This window comes from Corvus brachyrhynchos, unplaced genomic scaffold (genome assembly GCF_000691975.1).
Source record: "Corvus brachyrhynchos isolate BGI_N302 unplaced genomic scaffold, ASM69197v1 scaffold14, whole genome shotgun sequence".
Taxonomy (NCBI): domain Eukaryota; kingdom Metazoa; phylum Chordata; class Aves; order Passeriformes; family Corvidae; genus Corvus; species Corvus brachyrhynchos.
This window is the reverse complement of record NW_008239110.1, coordinates 8,045,650-8,063,401: the sequence shown is the minus strand read 5'-3', so window position 1 is coordinate 8,063,401 and position 17,752 is coordinate 8,045,650. Positions and strand designations below refer to the sequence as shown.

The window sequence follows — 17,752 nt, the reverse complement described above, 5'->3', positions numbered from 1 at the left end:
TTCAAAACATTCTGGCTTAAAAAATACATAAATGGACAAGTCTCTTGCTTCCATAGACTCTAAGCTAGTGTATCCCCTGTATTCATGGGTGCACTAAGGTGGTCTCCTAGGGCTTGGGGGAGTCTGAGGCTGAGGGAGCTGGGGCTATTCAATCTCAAGAAGAGAAGGGTTGTGGGATCTTATCAATGTGTATATGTGCCTGATAAGTGTGAATAAAGAAAACTGAGCCAGACTCCTTGCAGTGCTATCCAGTGGTAGAACAGGAGGCAGTAGATGTAAATATAGTGTATCGATAAACCTTTTTTACTGTGAGAGTGGTCAAACACTGGAGGTTTCAGAGACAGGCTGTGAAGTCTCCATCCATGGAGGTTAAACCCAGCTGGGCTCAGGCCTGAGCAATCTGCTGTAGTTAATCCTGCTTTGAGACTTTATGCTCTCCAGAGGTCCTTTCCAACCTGAACTATTCTGTGAATATTGTGGATTATGTCAGCAGATAAAATAGTTGGGAGTTTTTTTCTCTGAAGAAATTGCTGCTTGGAGAATATTGTATTGTCACAGATAAAATATGGCTCTTGTGAGATTCTTTTTGAGAATCCTGTTGTTTCTGCTTAGATTTTAATTTTTATCTTTGTACATCTCCTGCAGTTATAATGTTTATTTCTTACAACTGTAATTCTTCTATTAGAAAAAACCTGACTTATAAATCAGTGCAGTGGCTACATTTTTATCAGCTTTCTTCATTTGACAAATAAATGCATTTTTATAGTGCTTAAAATCCAATCCTGAATGTAAAGGTCAGTTGAAGTATTTTTGATTCATAGAATCATTAAGGTTGGAAAACCCCTCTAAGATCAAGTCCAACCATTAACCTCACACCACCATGTGTACCACTAATCCATGCCCTCAAGTGCCACATCCTCATGTTTTTTGAACACTTCCAGGGATGGTGATTCTACCAGTTTCTTGGGCATCCAGTTCCAGTGCCTGTTGCTGTAGCTTTCCAGCCACTTTTCCCCAGGCTGCAGCACTGCATGGGATTGTTGTGACCCAAGGTCAGGACCCAACACTTTGCCTTGTTGAACCTCATACAATTGGCTTTGGAGCATCAATCCAGTAAACTCATACTCAATTCTGAATCAAAGTTGCTAGGTAAAAGTTTAGGAAGAATTTCATCAAGGAAACTGGAGTTTTGCTCTCTTGGTTAGGACAATTGTAGCCATATGATTTCTAACAAAGGTAAAATGTAGTGTCAACTTGGCATGCTTCTCTTGCTGCCTGGTTACTGAATATGCAGAAAGTGATTATTCTGTTCTCTGGAATATTCAATTCAGGGTAATACATAAACGTACAACCAGCATTTGACAATTGCCTTGAGGTGTTGATTTTATTATCATTAAATATTAGCTAAGAGCAAGCATCATCTTTCTCTTTCCTGGATTTGCTGGCGAGTGTTTGCTCAAGGTCAATTGAAATCACTCTTGTGTTTCCAAGAAGGGAGTGCATATTCCCTCTTGAATGATTCCAGATACATGTTGGGGAATGAAAAGTCAGGGATGGTGTTGAGAATTAGAAATTAAAAAAGGGGGAATAAAAGATGCATTTAGAAAGAGAGGCAGTGGTTGGAGCCAGGGAAGAAACAATGTCTAGCACTGGGTGTGGGGTGGGAAAAACCAGCTTCCTGGGGAAAGGGGAAAGAATAGGTGAAGTAGGGTGCTTTTGTTTGTTTGTTTGCTTGCTTTTTAAAAAAAGCTTAAATATGTGTAATTTGGAGCCAAATTAGTAACTCTAGTTTGAGTGTCTCATTTCAGGTGAATAGTGGCAAGGAACTGAGAATTCAAGTGAGATTCTGACACTGGTTTTGTGGACATCTCTTGCAGATTCTTGAACAAATCCTGCTTGAGCAGACCCCTCTGTAGGCATTAAGGATTTAAATATAATTATTGTTTGGATGAACATTCTAAAAATTCTGCTTTGAAGCTTTGTTATGCATCTCTTCATTCAAATCACTTAATGTTTTCAATCTTGTTTACTTTTTTTACAGCTGTGAACACAATAGGGCAAAAGCTTCCAAGGAATGACTGTTGATGTCTGAGGGAACCTAGATCCTAATTGCAGAACAATTGCTGTGATGTCATGTGCAGATTTTATGTGGTGTTCACAAACAGCTGGTTGCAAACAAATAGATTGCAAAAAATGCCTATAAAGGTTTTGTTCTCCTTGTAAAGCTGCTGTCTGCACTGTCAAAAGCTTTTGGGATGTAGCTGTGTGTGTATACTCCTGTTTCCAGTGAATTCTCATAGCATGAAATCAACTTTGTGGAAAAAAAAGTGCTTTTGCCCATGCAATTTTTATCATTCATACACTAAAAACAAGCACAGCTCTAAAAATGTGGTTATATTGGATGATAACAAAAATGACTCTCACCTATCCATTTGCATACCAAGATTTGGCATCACTGTAAATAAGTTACACCAGCAAAAGTGGTTCTTACCAGATTATTTATGTGTAGCATAAAAGTTAGCCTGATATAAAACTTCCCTGTAGAAGAAAATCTCTCCAGTGAGTATAATCATTCTAGTAACAATGGAAATGCACATTTAGTTAAAGATGGCATTTCTTACTGTGAAATGTCAAAGTATATTTCTGTTTTCTAATTGTGAAATTGGTAAATAGAGATAAAAACTAAATGTCAGCAACATAAAGGTATGGTAATTTTAGACTTTTAAGGATATTTCTAGAAATGTTTTCATTATAAAATAAATGTATGTAATTTTATTATTCTTAAAAATAATCAACAGAGGCTGGTCAGCTAAAAATTCTACTTTTGTTTTCCAGAAACCAGCAAACATTCTGGTAATGGGTGAAGGTCCTGAAAGAGGAAGAGTTAAAATAGGTAAACATTTTGAGAAAATTTAATTGTGCAGCTAAGGGTTTAATATTAAAAAAAAAAGACATCTTCAGTGTAAGATAGAAACAGATCTTCAGTATTCTTTGAGTATATGCATCTACAACTGCTAGTTCAATTTTGAATCTCATTCACTGAGTTTACAGACTTAAGAAATTCCAAGTATATTATTAGACACTTCTAAGCTTGCCAAGGTTATTTGATGATATATAAAAACATCTGTATGAAACAAAAAAGTAATAATTACAGAGATCAGTGCTGATGGCCAAGGTTCTTTTGACTTCTACTATGATTAGTTAGCATAAGTTAGCATTGTTACTTATAAATTGTGCTTTTTAAAAATTTTTAATATAAATAACATTACTGCACATGTTTGTAGAGATCCAAAGGTTTGCGACACAAAAGTTATTTGGTGTCAAGATGAGTAACACATGTAGCTGTGATGGTCTTTATCCAAAATCTAATTACCTTCTCAGTTTTAGTGATGTGGGTATTACCTTTTTTAAATAAAGCATGTGGCAATACTCAAGTTTGTGTAAAATAAAAGTTTCAGATTTGAATTGGGTTTAAAATGTGTGGGTTTGACAGTACACCAAATTTTGTGCATTCCATCTAGCATTTCTTACTGTTACTTACAAGGCTCATTCTAAAGAGAATTTTTGAATTCTATAGAATGAATGCTTAGTTTTAAAATACATCTCTGTAACAGCACATGCTGACTGACTCTGAACCTCATTCCTCCAAGTCAAGTAGGAGGCACGCCTTGAAAAGTAGTGCAAAACAATCTACACTGCAGTCATTTTGGTTTTGCACTTTGGGTAAATATACAGCGGCCACAAGGACTCACAGTTTTGTAAGCATCTATAAAAATAAAGGAGAAAATGTACATTAGAGACCTACTACTCAACTTCAGTTAACCAAGTTTCTGTTACAGTTTTAAAAAATGAACAGGCATCTGTGTTATGTAAAGTTTTACAATACCATGATGAAAAAACACCAGATGTTATCCTTCATAGTCTTAGGAATGAAGTAAATTGCATTTAGCCTTAGATAAATTTGGTCCAGTATTGTTATAAGTAGTTTTTGTTTTGTTAGAAACTTTGATTTTTAATTTTTAATGTTTTTGAGCTATTGTTGTAGTTGTTTTTTGACAATACTGTTAAATTCTGATTTATTTGTATTAAAATTTAAATACTCTTCTCATTTTTTCTCCCCATTCTCCAGCTGATATGGGTTTTGCAAGATTGTTTAACTCGCCTTTGAAGCCATTGGCAGACTTGGATCCAGTTGTGGTGACATTCTGGTACAGAGCTCCAGAGCTGTTACTTGGGGCCAGACATTACACAAAGGCCATTGGTAAGTTGTCCTGTAAGAAGGACGTTTGCCTGCAAGTTCTGTAAGGATAGTAGCCTTACAAGAGATATGATGATCAGCTGACCAGCTAGTTTTGGGGTTTTGTCCCTGAAGTAGTAGCAGATGATCCCATCCATAAAAGATTAATCAAGATTAAAACTTTTTGAAGATGGTGCTTTTATTTTTCAATATAACCTAGACATTTAAAGTATGTTGTTTGTTTTGTTTTGTTTTTAAAACAAAAATATCCTTTGAATTGGTTTATATGTTTTCTTAATATAGGCTTAGAATCTTGTAATGTTGTAAACCTTCAAAAGGGAAACAGCTATGGCAGTCTTGTCGGGTGTTACATGTCTAGATGCTTCTATGAAATGTGTGGCTTGATAAGCAGAGGGCTGGTCTCCTGTGCTGTGCATAATGTGCACGTTGTTTACTCCTGATGATTTATGAAGCTCCACGTTCAGGAAATGCTGGTAGCCAGGCTGTTTGTCCCCTGCTAAGTTCCAGAAGCACAATCCGCCTGGGTGCCCAGCTGTTTGGAGAACTAGAGCATTGAGGTGCATGGGAGGTATCCTGGCTGCATGGTTGGGTTACATATTGAACTGCAAAGGAAAGAGTGACCCTCTGTTAATAGTGTTAAATCGTTCCTATGAGTACAGAGGTGGCTTTCTGGGCAGGCATTTTTCTGTTGCAGAAGTCTTTGGAGATGCTTTGTGGGCCTTTTTTCAGAGAGTTACAGAATACTGTGTCATACTGGCATCTCAGTTTGAGTGTTCCCTTGGGTGGACCAACACTTCTAAGGCTCACAGTGTGTTGTTTTTTTTTTTCCCCAAGTAACTCCTGTTTATTCAACTACCATATACAGGGAAACGTTTGGAGAATGAATGAACTGACACCTGACTTTTTTGATGTAGACTTGTACTTTTCATTTCTTTACTCCTTTCCACTTCCATTTGGACTCCTCCAGTGCAGGAGTTTATTTTGTGTACTCTAGAACTCTGCAGCAGAAGCTGAAGTATCAGAAGTGGGGGAAATCTGATCCATTTCAAAACCAAAAACCTGGTCCAAAGAAAAATACTAATTGCAGACAGATTCAGTCAGGTCAAAAGGGACCTTAGGAGGTTTCTTGTTCATCCTCCTGCCCAAAGCAGTGCCCATTATGAATTCTGCCTGGTCTGTTGAGGGGTTTGGCCAGCTACATCTTGAAAACCTCTAACAACAAAGATTTCACACCCTCTCTGGTTAACCTGTTCCACTGCAAAATCACCCTCCTAGTAAAGAATTTTTTCTTTATACCTAGTTACAATTTCTTGGTTTGGTTTATGCCAATAATCTCTCACTCTCCTGTCGTATGCCGTTGTAAGAGCCTGGCTCCGTCATCTTGGTCACCTCTGTGTAGGTACTGGGGGATGCTCATAGATTCCTCTTCAGTCTGAACAAGCCCATGTCCCTCAGTATCCTCTCCCAGAGCAGGCTCTCCAGCCTCTGACCATGCTGGTTACCTCTGCTCCTTGGCCTTCGTTACTCCACTGTTTTATGGTTGTTACAGCCAAGGCTGCCATTGATTATCATATCCCCAACCAGTTCTTCCTTCTTCCTCAGTAGCAGACCTGAGGAATGACACATATAGTTTACCCCCAAGTCCTCTAGAAATCTTTTCAGCATCCCTGAAGTAACCGTGTTTGTGTTCTGTTTGTTCTCCTGATGCCCCATGGTCTCTTCACCTCCTCCCACAGCTCCTTTTGCTGGTGTCCCAGTGCCCCAAGCAGGGTGTATCTCCCAATGTGAGGCCAGTGTCACCCTGCAGACTGACTCCTGCATGGCAGCACTCTCCCTCTGGAGTTCTGCCTCAACTGAGACAGAGGTATCCCAGGGTATCTGCTCCAGTGGGAGCTGGGGATGGAGCTTTGTAATGCCCCGTCCCCTGCATGGTTCTGGCACAATCCCGTGGTGGCAGAAGCAGACTCTTAGAGCCTGCTTCATACCTGCCACCATGCAGACTGGGCTGCTAGCTACTAAGTCTCTGTTTGCAGAAGTGTTTTAAAGAAAATACCAACCGGATTGCCTCAAACACCTGTAAATTAGATGGTTAAATTGCCCTATGTTCATAGTGGAAAACACTGATGCAGATGGACCAGATTACTGACTGACCTGTGTGTGTGGTATGGGGAAGTTACCTCAACTGACAGCTACCTGGTTTTGATAGATAGCATATTGTTTAGAGATTTGGGTGAGTGATATGTATCATTATCTCAGGGTATCTCTTTGAAGGATGAATTAGTATAATGCTGTTGTTTGTTTAATTATGTCATAAATAACTTGGTTCTTGCCCTAAGGGATCTCTAGTTTATACTAAAACACAGGCAAGAAGTTCTTATGAAACTTTAGAGGACAATGGTACTTTGGAGAGATCTGGTTTTGCTAGTAGTTTATTATTTCTGAGGCTTTTATTTCTTGTATCACACCAGTGAGTCACCCAGGAGGGGTGTGAATGGTTACATAGTACCTGGCATGCAGTGGGAGTGCTGAGGGGCACTCAAAACAGTTTGGGCAGCAAGATAAAAAATACGGAAATGAGAACAAGGAAAGTTGCAAGTTGAGATTTGTAGGCTGATTGAAGGATTAGAGGAGCATGTGATTGAAGAGAAGGGAAAAGAAAAAAGGTACATGGAGCTGATACATATGCAGTTTTAAGGCAGAGGGAACAAGAGAGTAACAAAATGACAGCGGTGATGTTCATGCAGTTTATTGAGTCCAGACTTGTGTTTTGCTTCAAGCACTATGTGCACTTAAAAAAAGGCCATTTTCATGAGCTAAGCATGCTAGTGAGAGTTTAATTCAAATGCTAATGTTTTTGGCAGATGATGCAACTTTTAAAACTTTCTCTTAAATCTCTGTGCAAGAAATACAATTTTAAGATCTCTTAATATTACATAATTCTCAGGAAGTCTAATGTATTGCTTTTAGTAATAACTCAAAAATCAAGATTCTCACATAATTGCTCTTGAGTTGGAAACAATAATTTAGAAGAAAGGTGATTAGATATAGCAAATTATAAAAAAAAAAAGACAGGTTATTGAGTATAGCTACTTGTTTTCCATAGCTATTTTCCCATGTCTTTTAGATAATATATTACTTTTATTGATTAGTAAATACACATAAGGCTAAAAGCAGAGTTTTCTCTTTCAGTTTTTTCATAGTGAGAAATATTTTTGTTTGAATTTACTAGGAAATCATTGTCATCAGTTCTCTTCTACAACGTCCTCAACATTGTCCAACAGCCGCTACATGATTCAGATGTTTGCTTAGGTTTTTACTGACTTTATCTTGTTTTTACTTTATTTTAAATGCATTTTTTATATTCTACATGTAATACTCTCTTCCTTATCTTTGTTTCACATATAATTTAATTATTAGCAGTGTATTCAAAATATCCTGGGCACTGTCTACTATAGTTTCCAGTTTATTCTTGTAATAAAGCCTTTAGGTGTGCTTGCTTGCATGTAAATAATTCTCATACAAGATCAGACTGAAATTAGAATTTGACTTTTGACTTGTTCAGGATTTTTGGTTTTGATTTCTGGACCTGATCTTAGTTACATTTTGTGGGTTTAACTTTGAGGGAAAATTGGAGTGAATACAGTCTGTTTAGAAAGTGCTATATATTACACAAAACAATACTTAAGCATATTTCATTATTTTAGGGGTGATTTTTCAGTGACATTTTTTGTTTATTTAGTTTGTCTCTTCCTATGAATGAAATATTCTACTTTTAATTTATTTCCTTGCAGAACAGGTAGTTGTTCATCATATATTTGACATCATGTTTTAAAGAGATGTAGGAATCGGGAATATAGTATTGCTGAAGAACAGAAATAGCTTTTGCTTTCTGCATGTTAAAAGGATAGTAAAAAGCCCATGTTAGGGTTTCATGGAGAGTATTATTTCGTTTCCTGAACTGTGAATGTTTATAATGTAAGCCCTACTTGTTAATAAAGTTTCACATGTAATATCTGCTCCTATAGTTATGAGTAATTAACTTACCAGATGAATGCAAATTGGGAAAATGGTGTTGTAGAAGCCAAAGTTCACTCTCTTTTCCATTACCACAATTTAATCTGTACTAAATTCACTATGGCAGGTCAAGGTTTTCTAGATTTTCAGCATCATAATTCAAAAATAGAATCTGTTTCTATTTCTATTCTATAGAATCTGTGTTCATTATAATACTTTAGCAAAGATGTAAAACCTGCAAATAAAAGTAACTTGAACAAGCTTCAGGTGAAACCAAGTAACTGCAAAAATGTAAATTGCTTGCCATCATGGAAACTTTAATAAAATTACCGAACGACCAGAAAATCCAGGACAACGGAAAATGTCTTTGTGCTCAAAATACTAAAGAAACAAGGTTGAAGTAAGGTACAGTGCAAGATACAGTGCTCCTTTCTTGCATGGGCAAAGACTTCTGCACTTTAATCTTAAGGAAACCAAAGGAAATGATTGTGGTAAAATGAAGGAAAAGTTAAGCTGACTTTGAGCTTGAAAGGAGACATTAATCAGTTGGGTTTTTTTACTCTGGGAACATCAGATTAGAAAAGAATGTTTTAGTAGGTAAAGCAAGTAGAAGAACTCTTTCATCATAGGTTTTTAAGAAAGCATGTGGCAGTCTCTAGTATGATTCATTCTGGGGCATCTTGTAGCATATCAAGGTAATAACATAATTATGACTTGTTTTTATCAAGCTGCAGCTTGTATAGTTATCAGTGCTATCAAACAAGCATGTTATCTTACCTCTCCTTACCACTTGCCTTAATTTAAAGCAATAGCATATTTGATAAATGGCATTAGGTGACTTAGAATATTTCAGATGGTTTGGATTTTGTTGACAAAAAGTGATCATTCAACCACCCATTAAGCAAGGCTAAAACACTGTCATGAACCAAAAAAGGGTAGGCTTGTTTATTGTGAAAAAATAAGTCTGGAAACCTGAGAAATCTCTATTTCTTAGTTACCTTTTTGCACTTGTCTAAATTATAAGTCAGCAGAAATGTCAGAAATGGCTGTGTGGTAACTGCATTTACCAGCCCAAATGAGAGTTAGGTATAGAGAAACTGTAATTCAAAGCCTGGGTAGTGCACTGTCACCTCATTCTATTTCCAGACTACCATGTAGTTATGGAAACTGGAAATGTGTGAAAGGTATAAGCAGATATCAAAATGCCATTGAAAGCACATGTCACAGGAAAATATTTGGTGTATCAGAATGAATGAATTTATAATGAATGCTAGGATCTGTCAGAGTTTCAGCAACTCTGTTTGCCCTCATGCAGGAAAAAAAGAGAGGGAAATGTCTAGGGTGTATTATGTTGGATTTAGGAAGGAAGTATGTCCATATGTGTTCCATATTGCTTATGCAGTGAGTCCCGCACATGCCGAGTGCATCAGATGTCCTTACTGTGCGTGCACAGATTGTTGGTGTGCTGGCCAGGCTGTGGGCCTCTGGATATCTTGGACTGATGCCTGAAATTCTTTTGGTCTCATGTTCTGGGAGGGTTGGGAGGAAAAAAAATAAGACCTATCTGGAAAATCTGGTAAATGAGAAATTACGGGTGGGACCAACCAGACGATTGAAAACTCTTCAGGAGAAATGTACAGGGGAGGTTCCCACCTGTTGTCTGTGGAGTCACAGGAGCAGGGGGACAGTTCTTAAAGATCCATGAGAAATAATTGAGAAGAACAAATCCATAGTCAGCATTTGACTGCTGCACAGGAATCCACATTCTTGTTTGTGAGAGGTTGTGATTTGAGGATGGGGTTGTGGAAAAACTAGAAAATTAAATCAGAGAGGCTTGAAAATACTCATTTATGCATGCTGAAAAGAAAAGCTCAGGCTACACCAAGAAGGGAGCCTTGTTCATGCCCTGGGAAATGTTATACAACATGAGGAGTAATTGGATTCAGATGATATTTTGTGGTAAGCTTGTTTTGGCATGTGGTAAACTTTCTTAATTTTGATTATCAAAGTTGTCCTTACGCTTTTTCTGAGAGGCAAAATATTTTAATACCAAGGATTAATTGCTGCTCTCTTATCTAGTTATTGCAGATACTGGATGATTTACTGCTGTTTTTTCTTCTTGCTCTCTAAAATAGGAAAATATGTCTAGAATACTATATAAGCTTCTTTTATTAAAAAATAAAAAGCATTTTCTACACTACTACAATAATCTAAGAAATGTAAAGTTATATAAAGGATTATTAGATCACCTAATTAGAATATTTTAAAGTTATATTAGTAAGTATTTTGGGAAGCTTGGGATGCTGACAGCAACTCAAGGAGTAGAGTCTGCAGGATTGTTGCAAACTTTAACACATTAACTCTTTTGTGATCTAGTTCTGCTTTCTTCTAACTCCTCTATTACTCTTGCTTCTCAAATATGTTATGTCTGGACGTTAGAAAGTACAGCTGCTGGCCATTGTCAACTCTAAAGAGTCTGAGAGGTGTTGTAGTAGTTTAACAGTCAGAAGAATGAGAACAGTGCTGTGAGTCTGACCTGTCTCTGCTGGTGTAAAACCAGTGGAGGTACTTTAAAGCGGGCCAGACTGAGTTTCATTTCTTAGGACAGTAAGCTGGGTCTCAAAAGACTTGACTTTAAATACTGATTCAGTCCCAAGTGTTGTGTAGTTGGCCACATTTCATTTATTCCATCCCAAGTGTTGTTTCATTATCTATAAAATGGGGATGCTGCTTAATGGTATTGTCCTGGATATGGAGGCTGGTGGGCCTGTGGTACAAAGGCCAAAGAGAATCCAGTGGTGAGACATCCCTAGTACCAGAGATTCCTCCCCAGGTTAGGGTGACAGAAAAGGCTTCCCCCAGGATGCTGTGCTTTGGTATGTTAATATACCCCAGTTCTGCTTTCCTGGCTGGCTGTTGGCCTCCCTGCCCCTTGTTACCTTATATATCCCACACGCTAGAAAGTTCTCCACTCCAGGTTCCCCCCATTGGCTCTTGCCCCTCACCACCCCCCCAGAGTTTTCCCATTGGCTCCCATTCCCCAGTCCCGCCTTTGTACTGGCCCCGTGCCCTCGGATCATTGGTCTGTGATGATCGCCCGCTCCCGTATTTAAACCTGGACCCTCCAATGTTCTTTGTCTTCATCCCTGGAACCCTACAGGAGCATGGCTGCATTAAACACCTCCCGTGGAACCCCATACAAAGATCCTTCCTGTTCTGTGTCATCGACCCATTTTCTGGAGCTATCCGTGTGTGTGTGCGTGCGCGTGTGTGTGAGTGTGTGCTGGTCCTGCCAAGTGGCTTCGCTAAGGAGATGCTTTTAGGAGGGTTGCGGCACCTCACCATCCGGCACCGCCAATCCACGGACAGCGGCACTGGAGATAAAGTCAGTTAAGGATAATGGGGTGCTCCAGTACAAGTATGCTGTAAATTGTTTTTGTTAACTCAATGAATGGATTATTTGTCTGAGGACCTGGGATGTCACTTAGCATCTGGAATTAACTTGAGAAATACACACATTCTGGACAATAAAAACAAAAAAGGAAAGAAAAGGAGAACAAAACCACTAAATCTTCAATCACAACTACAATCTGCTAATTGTCCTGATTTGGATTGCTTGGTAAATTAACGTGTAAGCTTCCACATGTGGTCACCCAATACTTTTTGTATTCTCATGACTCTCTCCCCTTGCAACACTTACAAAGGGAAGTACTGGATGCTTTTGCCGTTTTGTTTGGTATTTTGGCACATATGCTGTTGCATTGACTTGGCTGTACATGGCTTATTTTAGAACAGGAAAAAGAATATAAAAGTACTCAGAAGGCAGAATATCCTCTATAGCAATAGCTGTGATAAAAACCCACTTTTGAGCAAGAAGTGCCTTCAAAAATCTGTCTACGCTTAGTCCCATGTAGATCAAGAGTTGTCAATGATTTGTGGGCCAAAAATCCTCCATACTGGTCATAGTTTTAGTTCCGTGTCTTTTTTCCTTCTAATTGTTTTTCCCTCCAAGTATCAGCTTTGTGTTCTTCCAAACTGTTAATAACCATGGGGCCTCATACTTCCCTAGGATCTCACTGACTTCGCCTTTTACCAGACAGATGAGCTTTGCAGCAGCAGCATTGATTCTCTAATCTTCCTGAGCAACCTATGCCATGAACTCAGTTTAAAAAAAGATTAAGGTTTTTTAAAGAAAGATTACTTAGGGAAGTAAGACAGGAGTTTTCCTTGTGAAAGCTGGTTCCATAAACATTTTACCCTCATTATACTGTGCAGTAATAAAGGCTTTTAATGTGCGCTTTTTGCTACCAAATCTGAAAAGTTGGCTCATAAGAGTTGATTTTGGCTGAAAACCAAGTGCTTGCTATCCTAACAAGATGCATACTTCTGGTGCAGAGGAGTTGTTTTAGCTGATCCATCAGTTTGATCCTCAGGTATAATTACTTCAGCAATATCAACTGAAACTTTCAACATTACAGCACTGATCAAGTAGAATGACTGGTTTTCAGGACAGGTGTGATTGCTTCATAAGTTGACTTCTTGTCAATAACTGTGACTGACAGCAGAATTATTCCTCACGCCGGTTTATTTCATGTATTATCCAATGGAGTTGCCTATAATTACGTTGGAGTTGTTGTCAGTGCCTTACTAGAAATAACTGTAGGACTGAAAACCTTAGTAACAGAAACGTTAAGATACTGTAAAGTAAAACACTCTGTTTGGAAGGACAAAGAAGCTTCTCCAATGGTACTGTCTGGGAGGCAAGGTTTGTTCATGTGCATTCCTCTCCATTGACTGAAATAAAGTAGGCATCAAAAGCTTTAATAACTTCTAGAAAAGACTGTCATGGCTTGTGAATTGGAACTGTCCAAGAAAGTATTCTTCACAGATGTTCCTTATCACAACTCAGTCTACCAGATAGCAGGGCTTTAGCTGACCTTAAGTTAGTTCTGAAGGTGTTGACATATTGGACCTATTAAAAAGTTGTAATAGCTAAGGACACAAGCCAAGTGAGAGCACACAACAGATAACAAAGTCACTGTTCCTCTTTAGTTAGCATGGAGTTTACCTGCACAGAGCTCCACTGTGTACAAAAAAAGCTGGTTTATTAAAATATTTTGCATTTAATTAGAAAAAAAATTATATTTCCCTTTCAAAGAGTATGTACCACTTTCTTATTTGCTGTTGTCAGTAGTTTTTTCATATGATTTTATGAAATGCAGAGCTGTGCGTATTTCCTGAAAAGCTTTGTAAATACTATTTTACCAAACAGTGTCTAATCTTGCCTGTTCTTAATTCTGTCATCATTATAGGAGGAAATAGTAACAATTTCTGTATTAGACCTGCCTAATACTTTGCAATATAAGAGAGACTCGTGACCTTTGCAATAAGAAGTTTTCATACTTCCTTTACTTGATGCAGTTGTTTGATATTTGGTAGGGGCAAGTAGCCCTGAAATGACAAAGCTGCCTTTTGTCACCCATTCCTCAGACTTTTGAAGAGTTGTCACTGAAAGGCCATTTTTCTTTTTAGCCTTGTTTCCGTGAAAAGCTTGAGAGCTTGCCAGGGTACCTCTTGGACCCTAAGCATGGCTGTTGCTGAAACAAAAGTAGCAGTATGTTCTTTGCTGAATCTTGGAGGTACTGGAGTTGTCATAATGTTCCTCTGCCATCTCCAACAATCTAAAGATTTAGGATTAGGGAAAAAGCAAGGCTGTAACACACTTTCCCTGCCAGAACTAAGCACTTGTCCCACTGACCTAATTCCTTGCCCTGAAGTGACACCACCTGAGGCTGGAGCAGCCCCAGGTTCTGGAAGAACTGAAAGAAGAGGAGGAAGAAGATGGAACTGTCACTCTATTCTGCATTCATGCAACCATCACTCCATGCTCCCAAGGAAGTTAGCTGCTCTACTGCTAGCTAATGTAATAGATAATCTGTAGTTTATACAGCAGTAGTCTTGAAGACACAAGTGAGGAGTTAAAGAATTGCTGATGAAAATGTGGTATGTGTAGGATTTGGGGCTGATGTGGGGAGAGAAGAGTATTTGAAAAGAAAATACACTGAAAATCCTTGCAAAAGCAATATAATGTTGGTGAAGGTTTTGTTCTCAAGGTGCTGATGCTGGCAAAAGTCGAATTCTTGTGCTCTGTGGTACAATTGTTGGTAAGATTTCAGCCTTGATGATTCCTGTCTTCAGGAATCTGCACATGTTAAATACAATGTTTCATGCAGAACCGTAAACCTGGAATTTCCAAATTCTTGGATGTGAAGTTCTGTAAACTAAGGATTAAGTTCTTTAACAGGATTTTGCCGTATGAAATCATATTTTTGCTGCATGAAAGGACTACCTAGGGCCTCTGGATTTGTTGCCACTCCCTGTACTAAATCTATTGTATCTGTGTTGTCAAGCTTAGCACAGTAATTTAAGTCTAATGTTGCAAGCTAGATAATGTATCTAATGCATAGCAGAAGTCTGAAATCATATAATCCAGGATCTTCATTTAATGATACACTGAGGAGTAGAAATGTAAGTGGGAAAATAAAATATTTTGACGACCTAGAAATACCTCTGTTAAGAGAGAATAATGAAAGCCTGGCCCATTGAAACACTGCAGAAAATGACGATTTAAGTGAACTCAGAATTTCAGTCAAGATGCTTTAAAATTTTTAGGGTTGTATTAATTGAAATTAATTAAATTGTTAGTGCAAACATGAGAAGAAGGCAGTTTAATTTAAGGGTCTAGGATAAAGGCATACAGGTAAAAAGAAAAGTAAGGATAATGGATTTCATTACTTATTCAAGTTAGTATGGTTTTGCAGTTAAGAGTTTTGAATTATCTTGATGTTACATCATGGCACAGAAGATGATGCGCTTTTGAAATAAAACATTGTTCTTAGATACATGGTTGGCTGTCTGTGAACGTACCTCAGATTAGTGTGAGGTGTTGTTTCTGTCTGCAGCAAAGTCATCTTCGTGGCTTTACAGTGTAAGCTATTCTTCAGTCAAGGTCTGTTGAGATGCTGTTTGTTAAAAATTGGTCAACATTGCCCAGCATCAAAGAGTGATGGCAAATTTTTGACCCTTAACCCACTGACACGATTTTTTTGCTTCCCCTTGAAAAGCCTGTCACATGTAAATGTTTGACTCCATTTTCCATTCTCTATAGAAGGTGTCAAATTTAAAAGGCTACTAACCACTTCCTCAACCTTCTGTTTTGCTGACTACAGTTTAAATGAAGCACATAAAAATTGGGAGCTTCATGTATGAGTGGGAAGGTCTTTCCCTTGTGTATATGTGTGATAACAGAACATATATAACAGGCATGTTCTGTTCACCTTACCAGACCAAAGAAATCCTTCGTTAAAGATACATTATTTAGATCTCATTTAGTGTTAAAACCAGCATAAAAATTAATAAACTCTTTTTCTGTAGTATCTCTGTGCTCCTAGATTCTTGTGTATAAAGATTCCAAGTATGTCCAGAATGTGCTGTTGTGCTCAGCATCAGATGGGACATTTTTTAATAGAGGTTATACCTTTTCATTAGACCACTCAATGGTTACTTGAAAAAAATTAAAAACATTTGCCTGTACAGCCCCTTTTCAGATTTCCAGTCTGTTGGTGTGCTTGATGTCCTTGCCTTGATTGGAAAGTTTTGGAGGATCTTAAGTAAATGCTGTAGTTCTTAGAGATGACCTGAAAAGCCTTGTTTGGGCTAAGGCCTTGCTAACTAGCTTTTGGGTACCCTGATTGTTGCATTAGCCCTTGGCAGGTGCAGGGAAGCTGTATTCTGCTGTCTGTCCTTCTGCTCTTCACTGCCTTTACCAGCATTCACATGTGTCCAAGAGTCTAGACTTTGTGTTCAAAACTACCACAGGAAAAAGCAGTTTGGTTGAGTACTGATGCTATTGTGCTAAACCTCACTAATGATGAATTCCTCAGATTGATTGCACCTAAATAGGTGTTTTCCAAGTCTTTACTTACTTTCTTTAAGAGAATTTTATTAAAGAATTCTATGACACTAAGAGACTGTTTATTTATTTTCTTGGATATAGTTAAGAATTACGATGTATTGAATCTTGGGTTCTGTCCTGTGTTCAGTGAAAAGTTTTGGTTAATATGTATGGGAAAAGATGTTTCCTTTTAAGAGTCAAGGATATTGCTTAATAAATTGTCTTACTGTCTTAAGTGGTCATACTATTCTTAAATAATGTTTCCAAGATACTGGAACAAATACAGACATGAGATTATTGTGCCACAGAAATGAAAGAATACACGAGCATTTGTCTGCTTAATCAGCCCTATCGTTGAAACACCATCCCTTTGTTCTTGCTTCTTGGCTACAGTGCTGAAGTAGAGCAGGACACACAGGATTTTCTCAGCTGACCTGTAAAGCTATTAGAGCCCCAGGTTTTAAAACTGGGACATAGACAGCCATAGAAATATTTTAATAATCTTTTAGTAATTTGTATGGGAAGTGTGCTTACCAATCACAAGTGTCCATCCGTAAAAGGCTATTTTTTTTTTTCTTTTTGTAAAATTATGTAAGTACTTGAGAAGTATTGTCATAGTGGAAGAATATTTCACTTGAGAACAGGTTTGAATGGAACCTGGGGAAGTTTTTGTCTTTCTAGAGCCAGGGAGTAAAATTGGCTTACACTCAGTTCCAGTGTGAACTTGGGGAAAGTGAGGAATCTGTAAGTCTTGGGAGGGGAGGAGAACTCCAACAAAACAACCCAGCCCAACAAACAGTAAAAAAATTTTACCATGGGTCTGCCCTGAAGCCTGATGACAGTAGAAGAGACTGTAGGAAACAGAGCCATCTTTACAGAAATGGTTGTGTTACTCTGGCAGACTTATTAGGATCCTCCCAAGACATCAGATGGGAAAACATTTAGTACCCAGTGCAACTCTGTAGGACCTTTGTGTCCCAGTTTTCAGTGGGTCTGGGACATAACAAATGGATACCTTCAGTAGTTTTAACTTTGGCTCAAGAGCAGTGAGGTCACTCACCCTCCTGATCATTAGTAGAGGGGAGAGGAGAGAAGTAATTGTTGGATAATTTTTGCCACTTACTTTGGTGCGTGCTTTAAAAAAAGTTTTATTTATAATGAAATTTTTATACAACATTATAAGAAGCTGCTTTTGGGCTAGAGGCAGATGATGTGCATTAGACTAATAATACATTGTACTTGAAAAATACTACTTGTGTGTTTTAAGCTCTGCTCTGTCATTGCCCACTTCTGAGGGGTAGTACATGTTAGTTGGAATATATTTGGAATAGATGTAATAATCATTAATTTTGAAGGATCACAAGTGGAAAACCTTAAATGGCACTAGACAAGGACTTCTTTTCCATAGTTAGACCTAAAATTTGGTATTTGGTTGACTATTATGAACAGTATAGGAGATAAATACTTACTAAGACTGCTTGTATTTATGAAGTGTTTAAACTTTGCAGAATTTAATGAGGCATTCC

At 38.0% G+C, this 17,752-nt stretch overlaps 1 protein-coding gene across 2 annotated transcripts in view; it reads left to right on the top strand.

The window, feature by feature from the left end:
* The window catches only part of CDK19 (cyclin dependent kinase 19), a 104,505-nt gene that overhangs the window by 63,131 nt on the left and 23,622 nt on the right, over positions 1-17,752 (top strand). For both annotated transcript variants that reach the window (XM_008637769.2, XM_017739620.1), the window contains exons 4-5: positions 2,836-2,893; positions 4,130-4,261. In XM_008637769.2, coding sequence (XP_008635991.1) covers positions 2,836-2,893; positions 4,130-4,261 — 190 coding nt within the window. The remainder of the gene's footprint in view (positions 1-2,835; positions 2,894-4,129; positions 4,262-17,752) is intronic.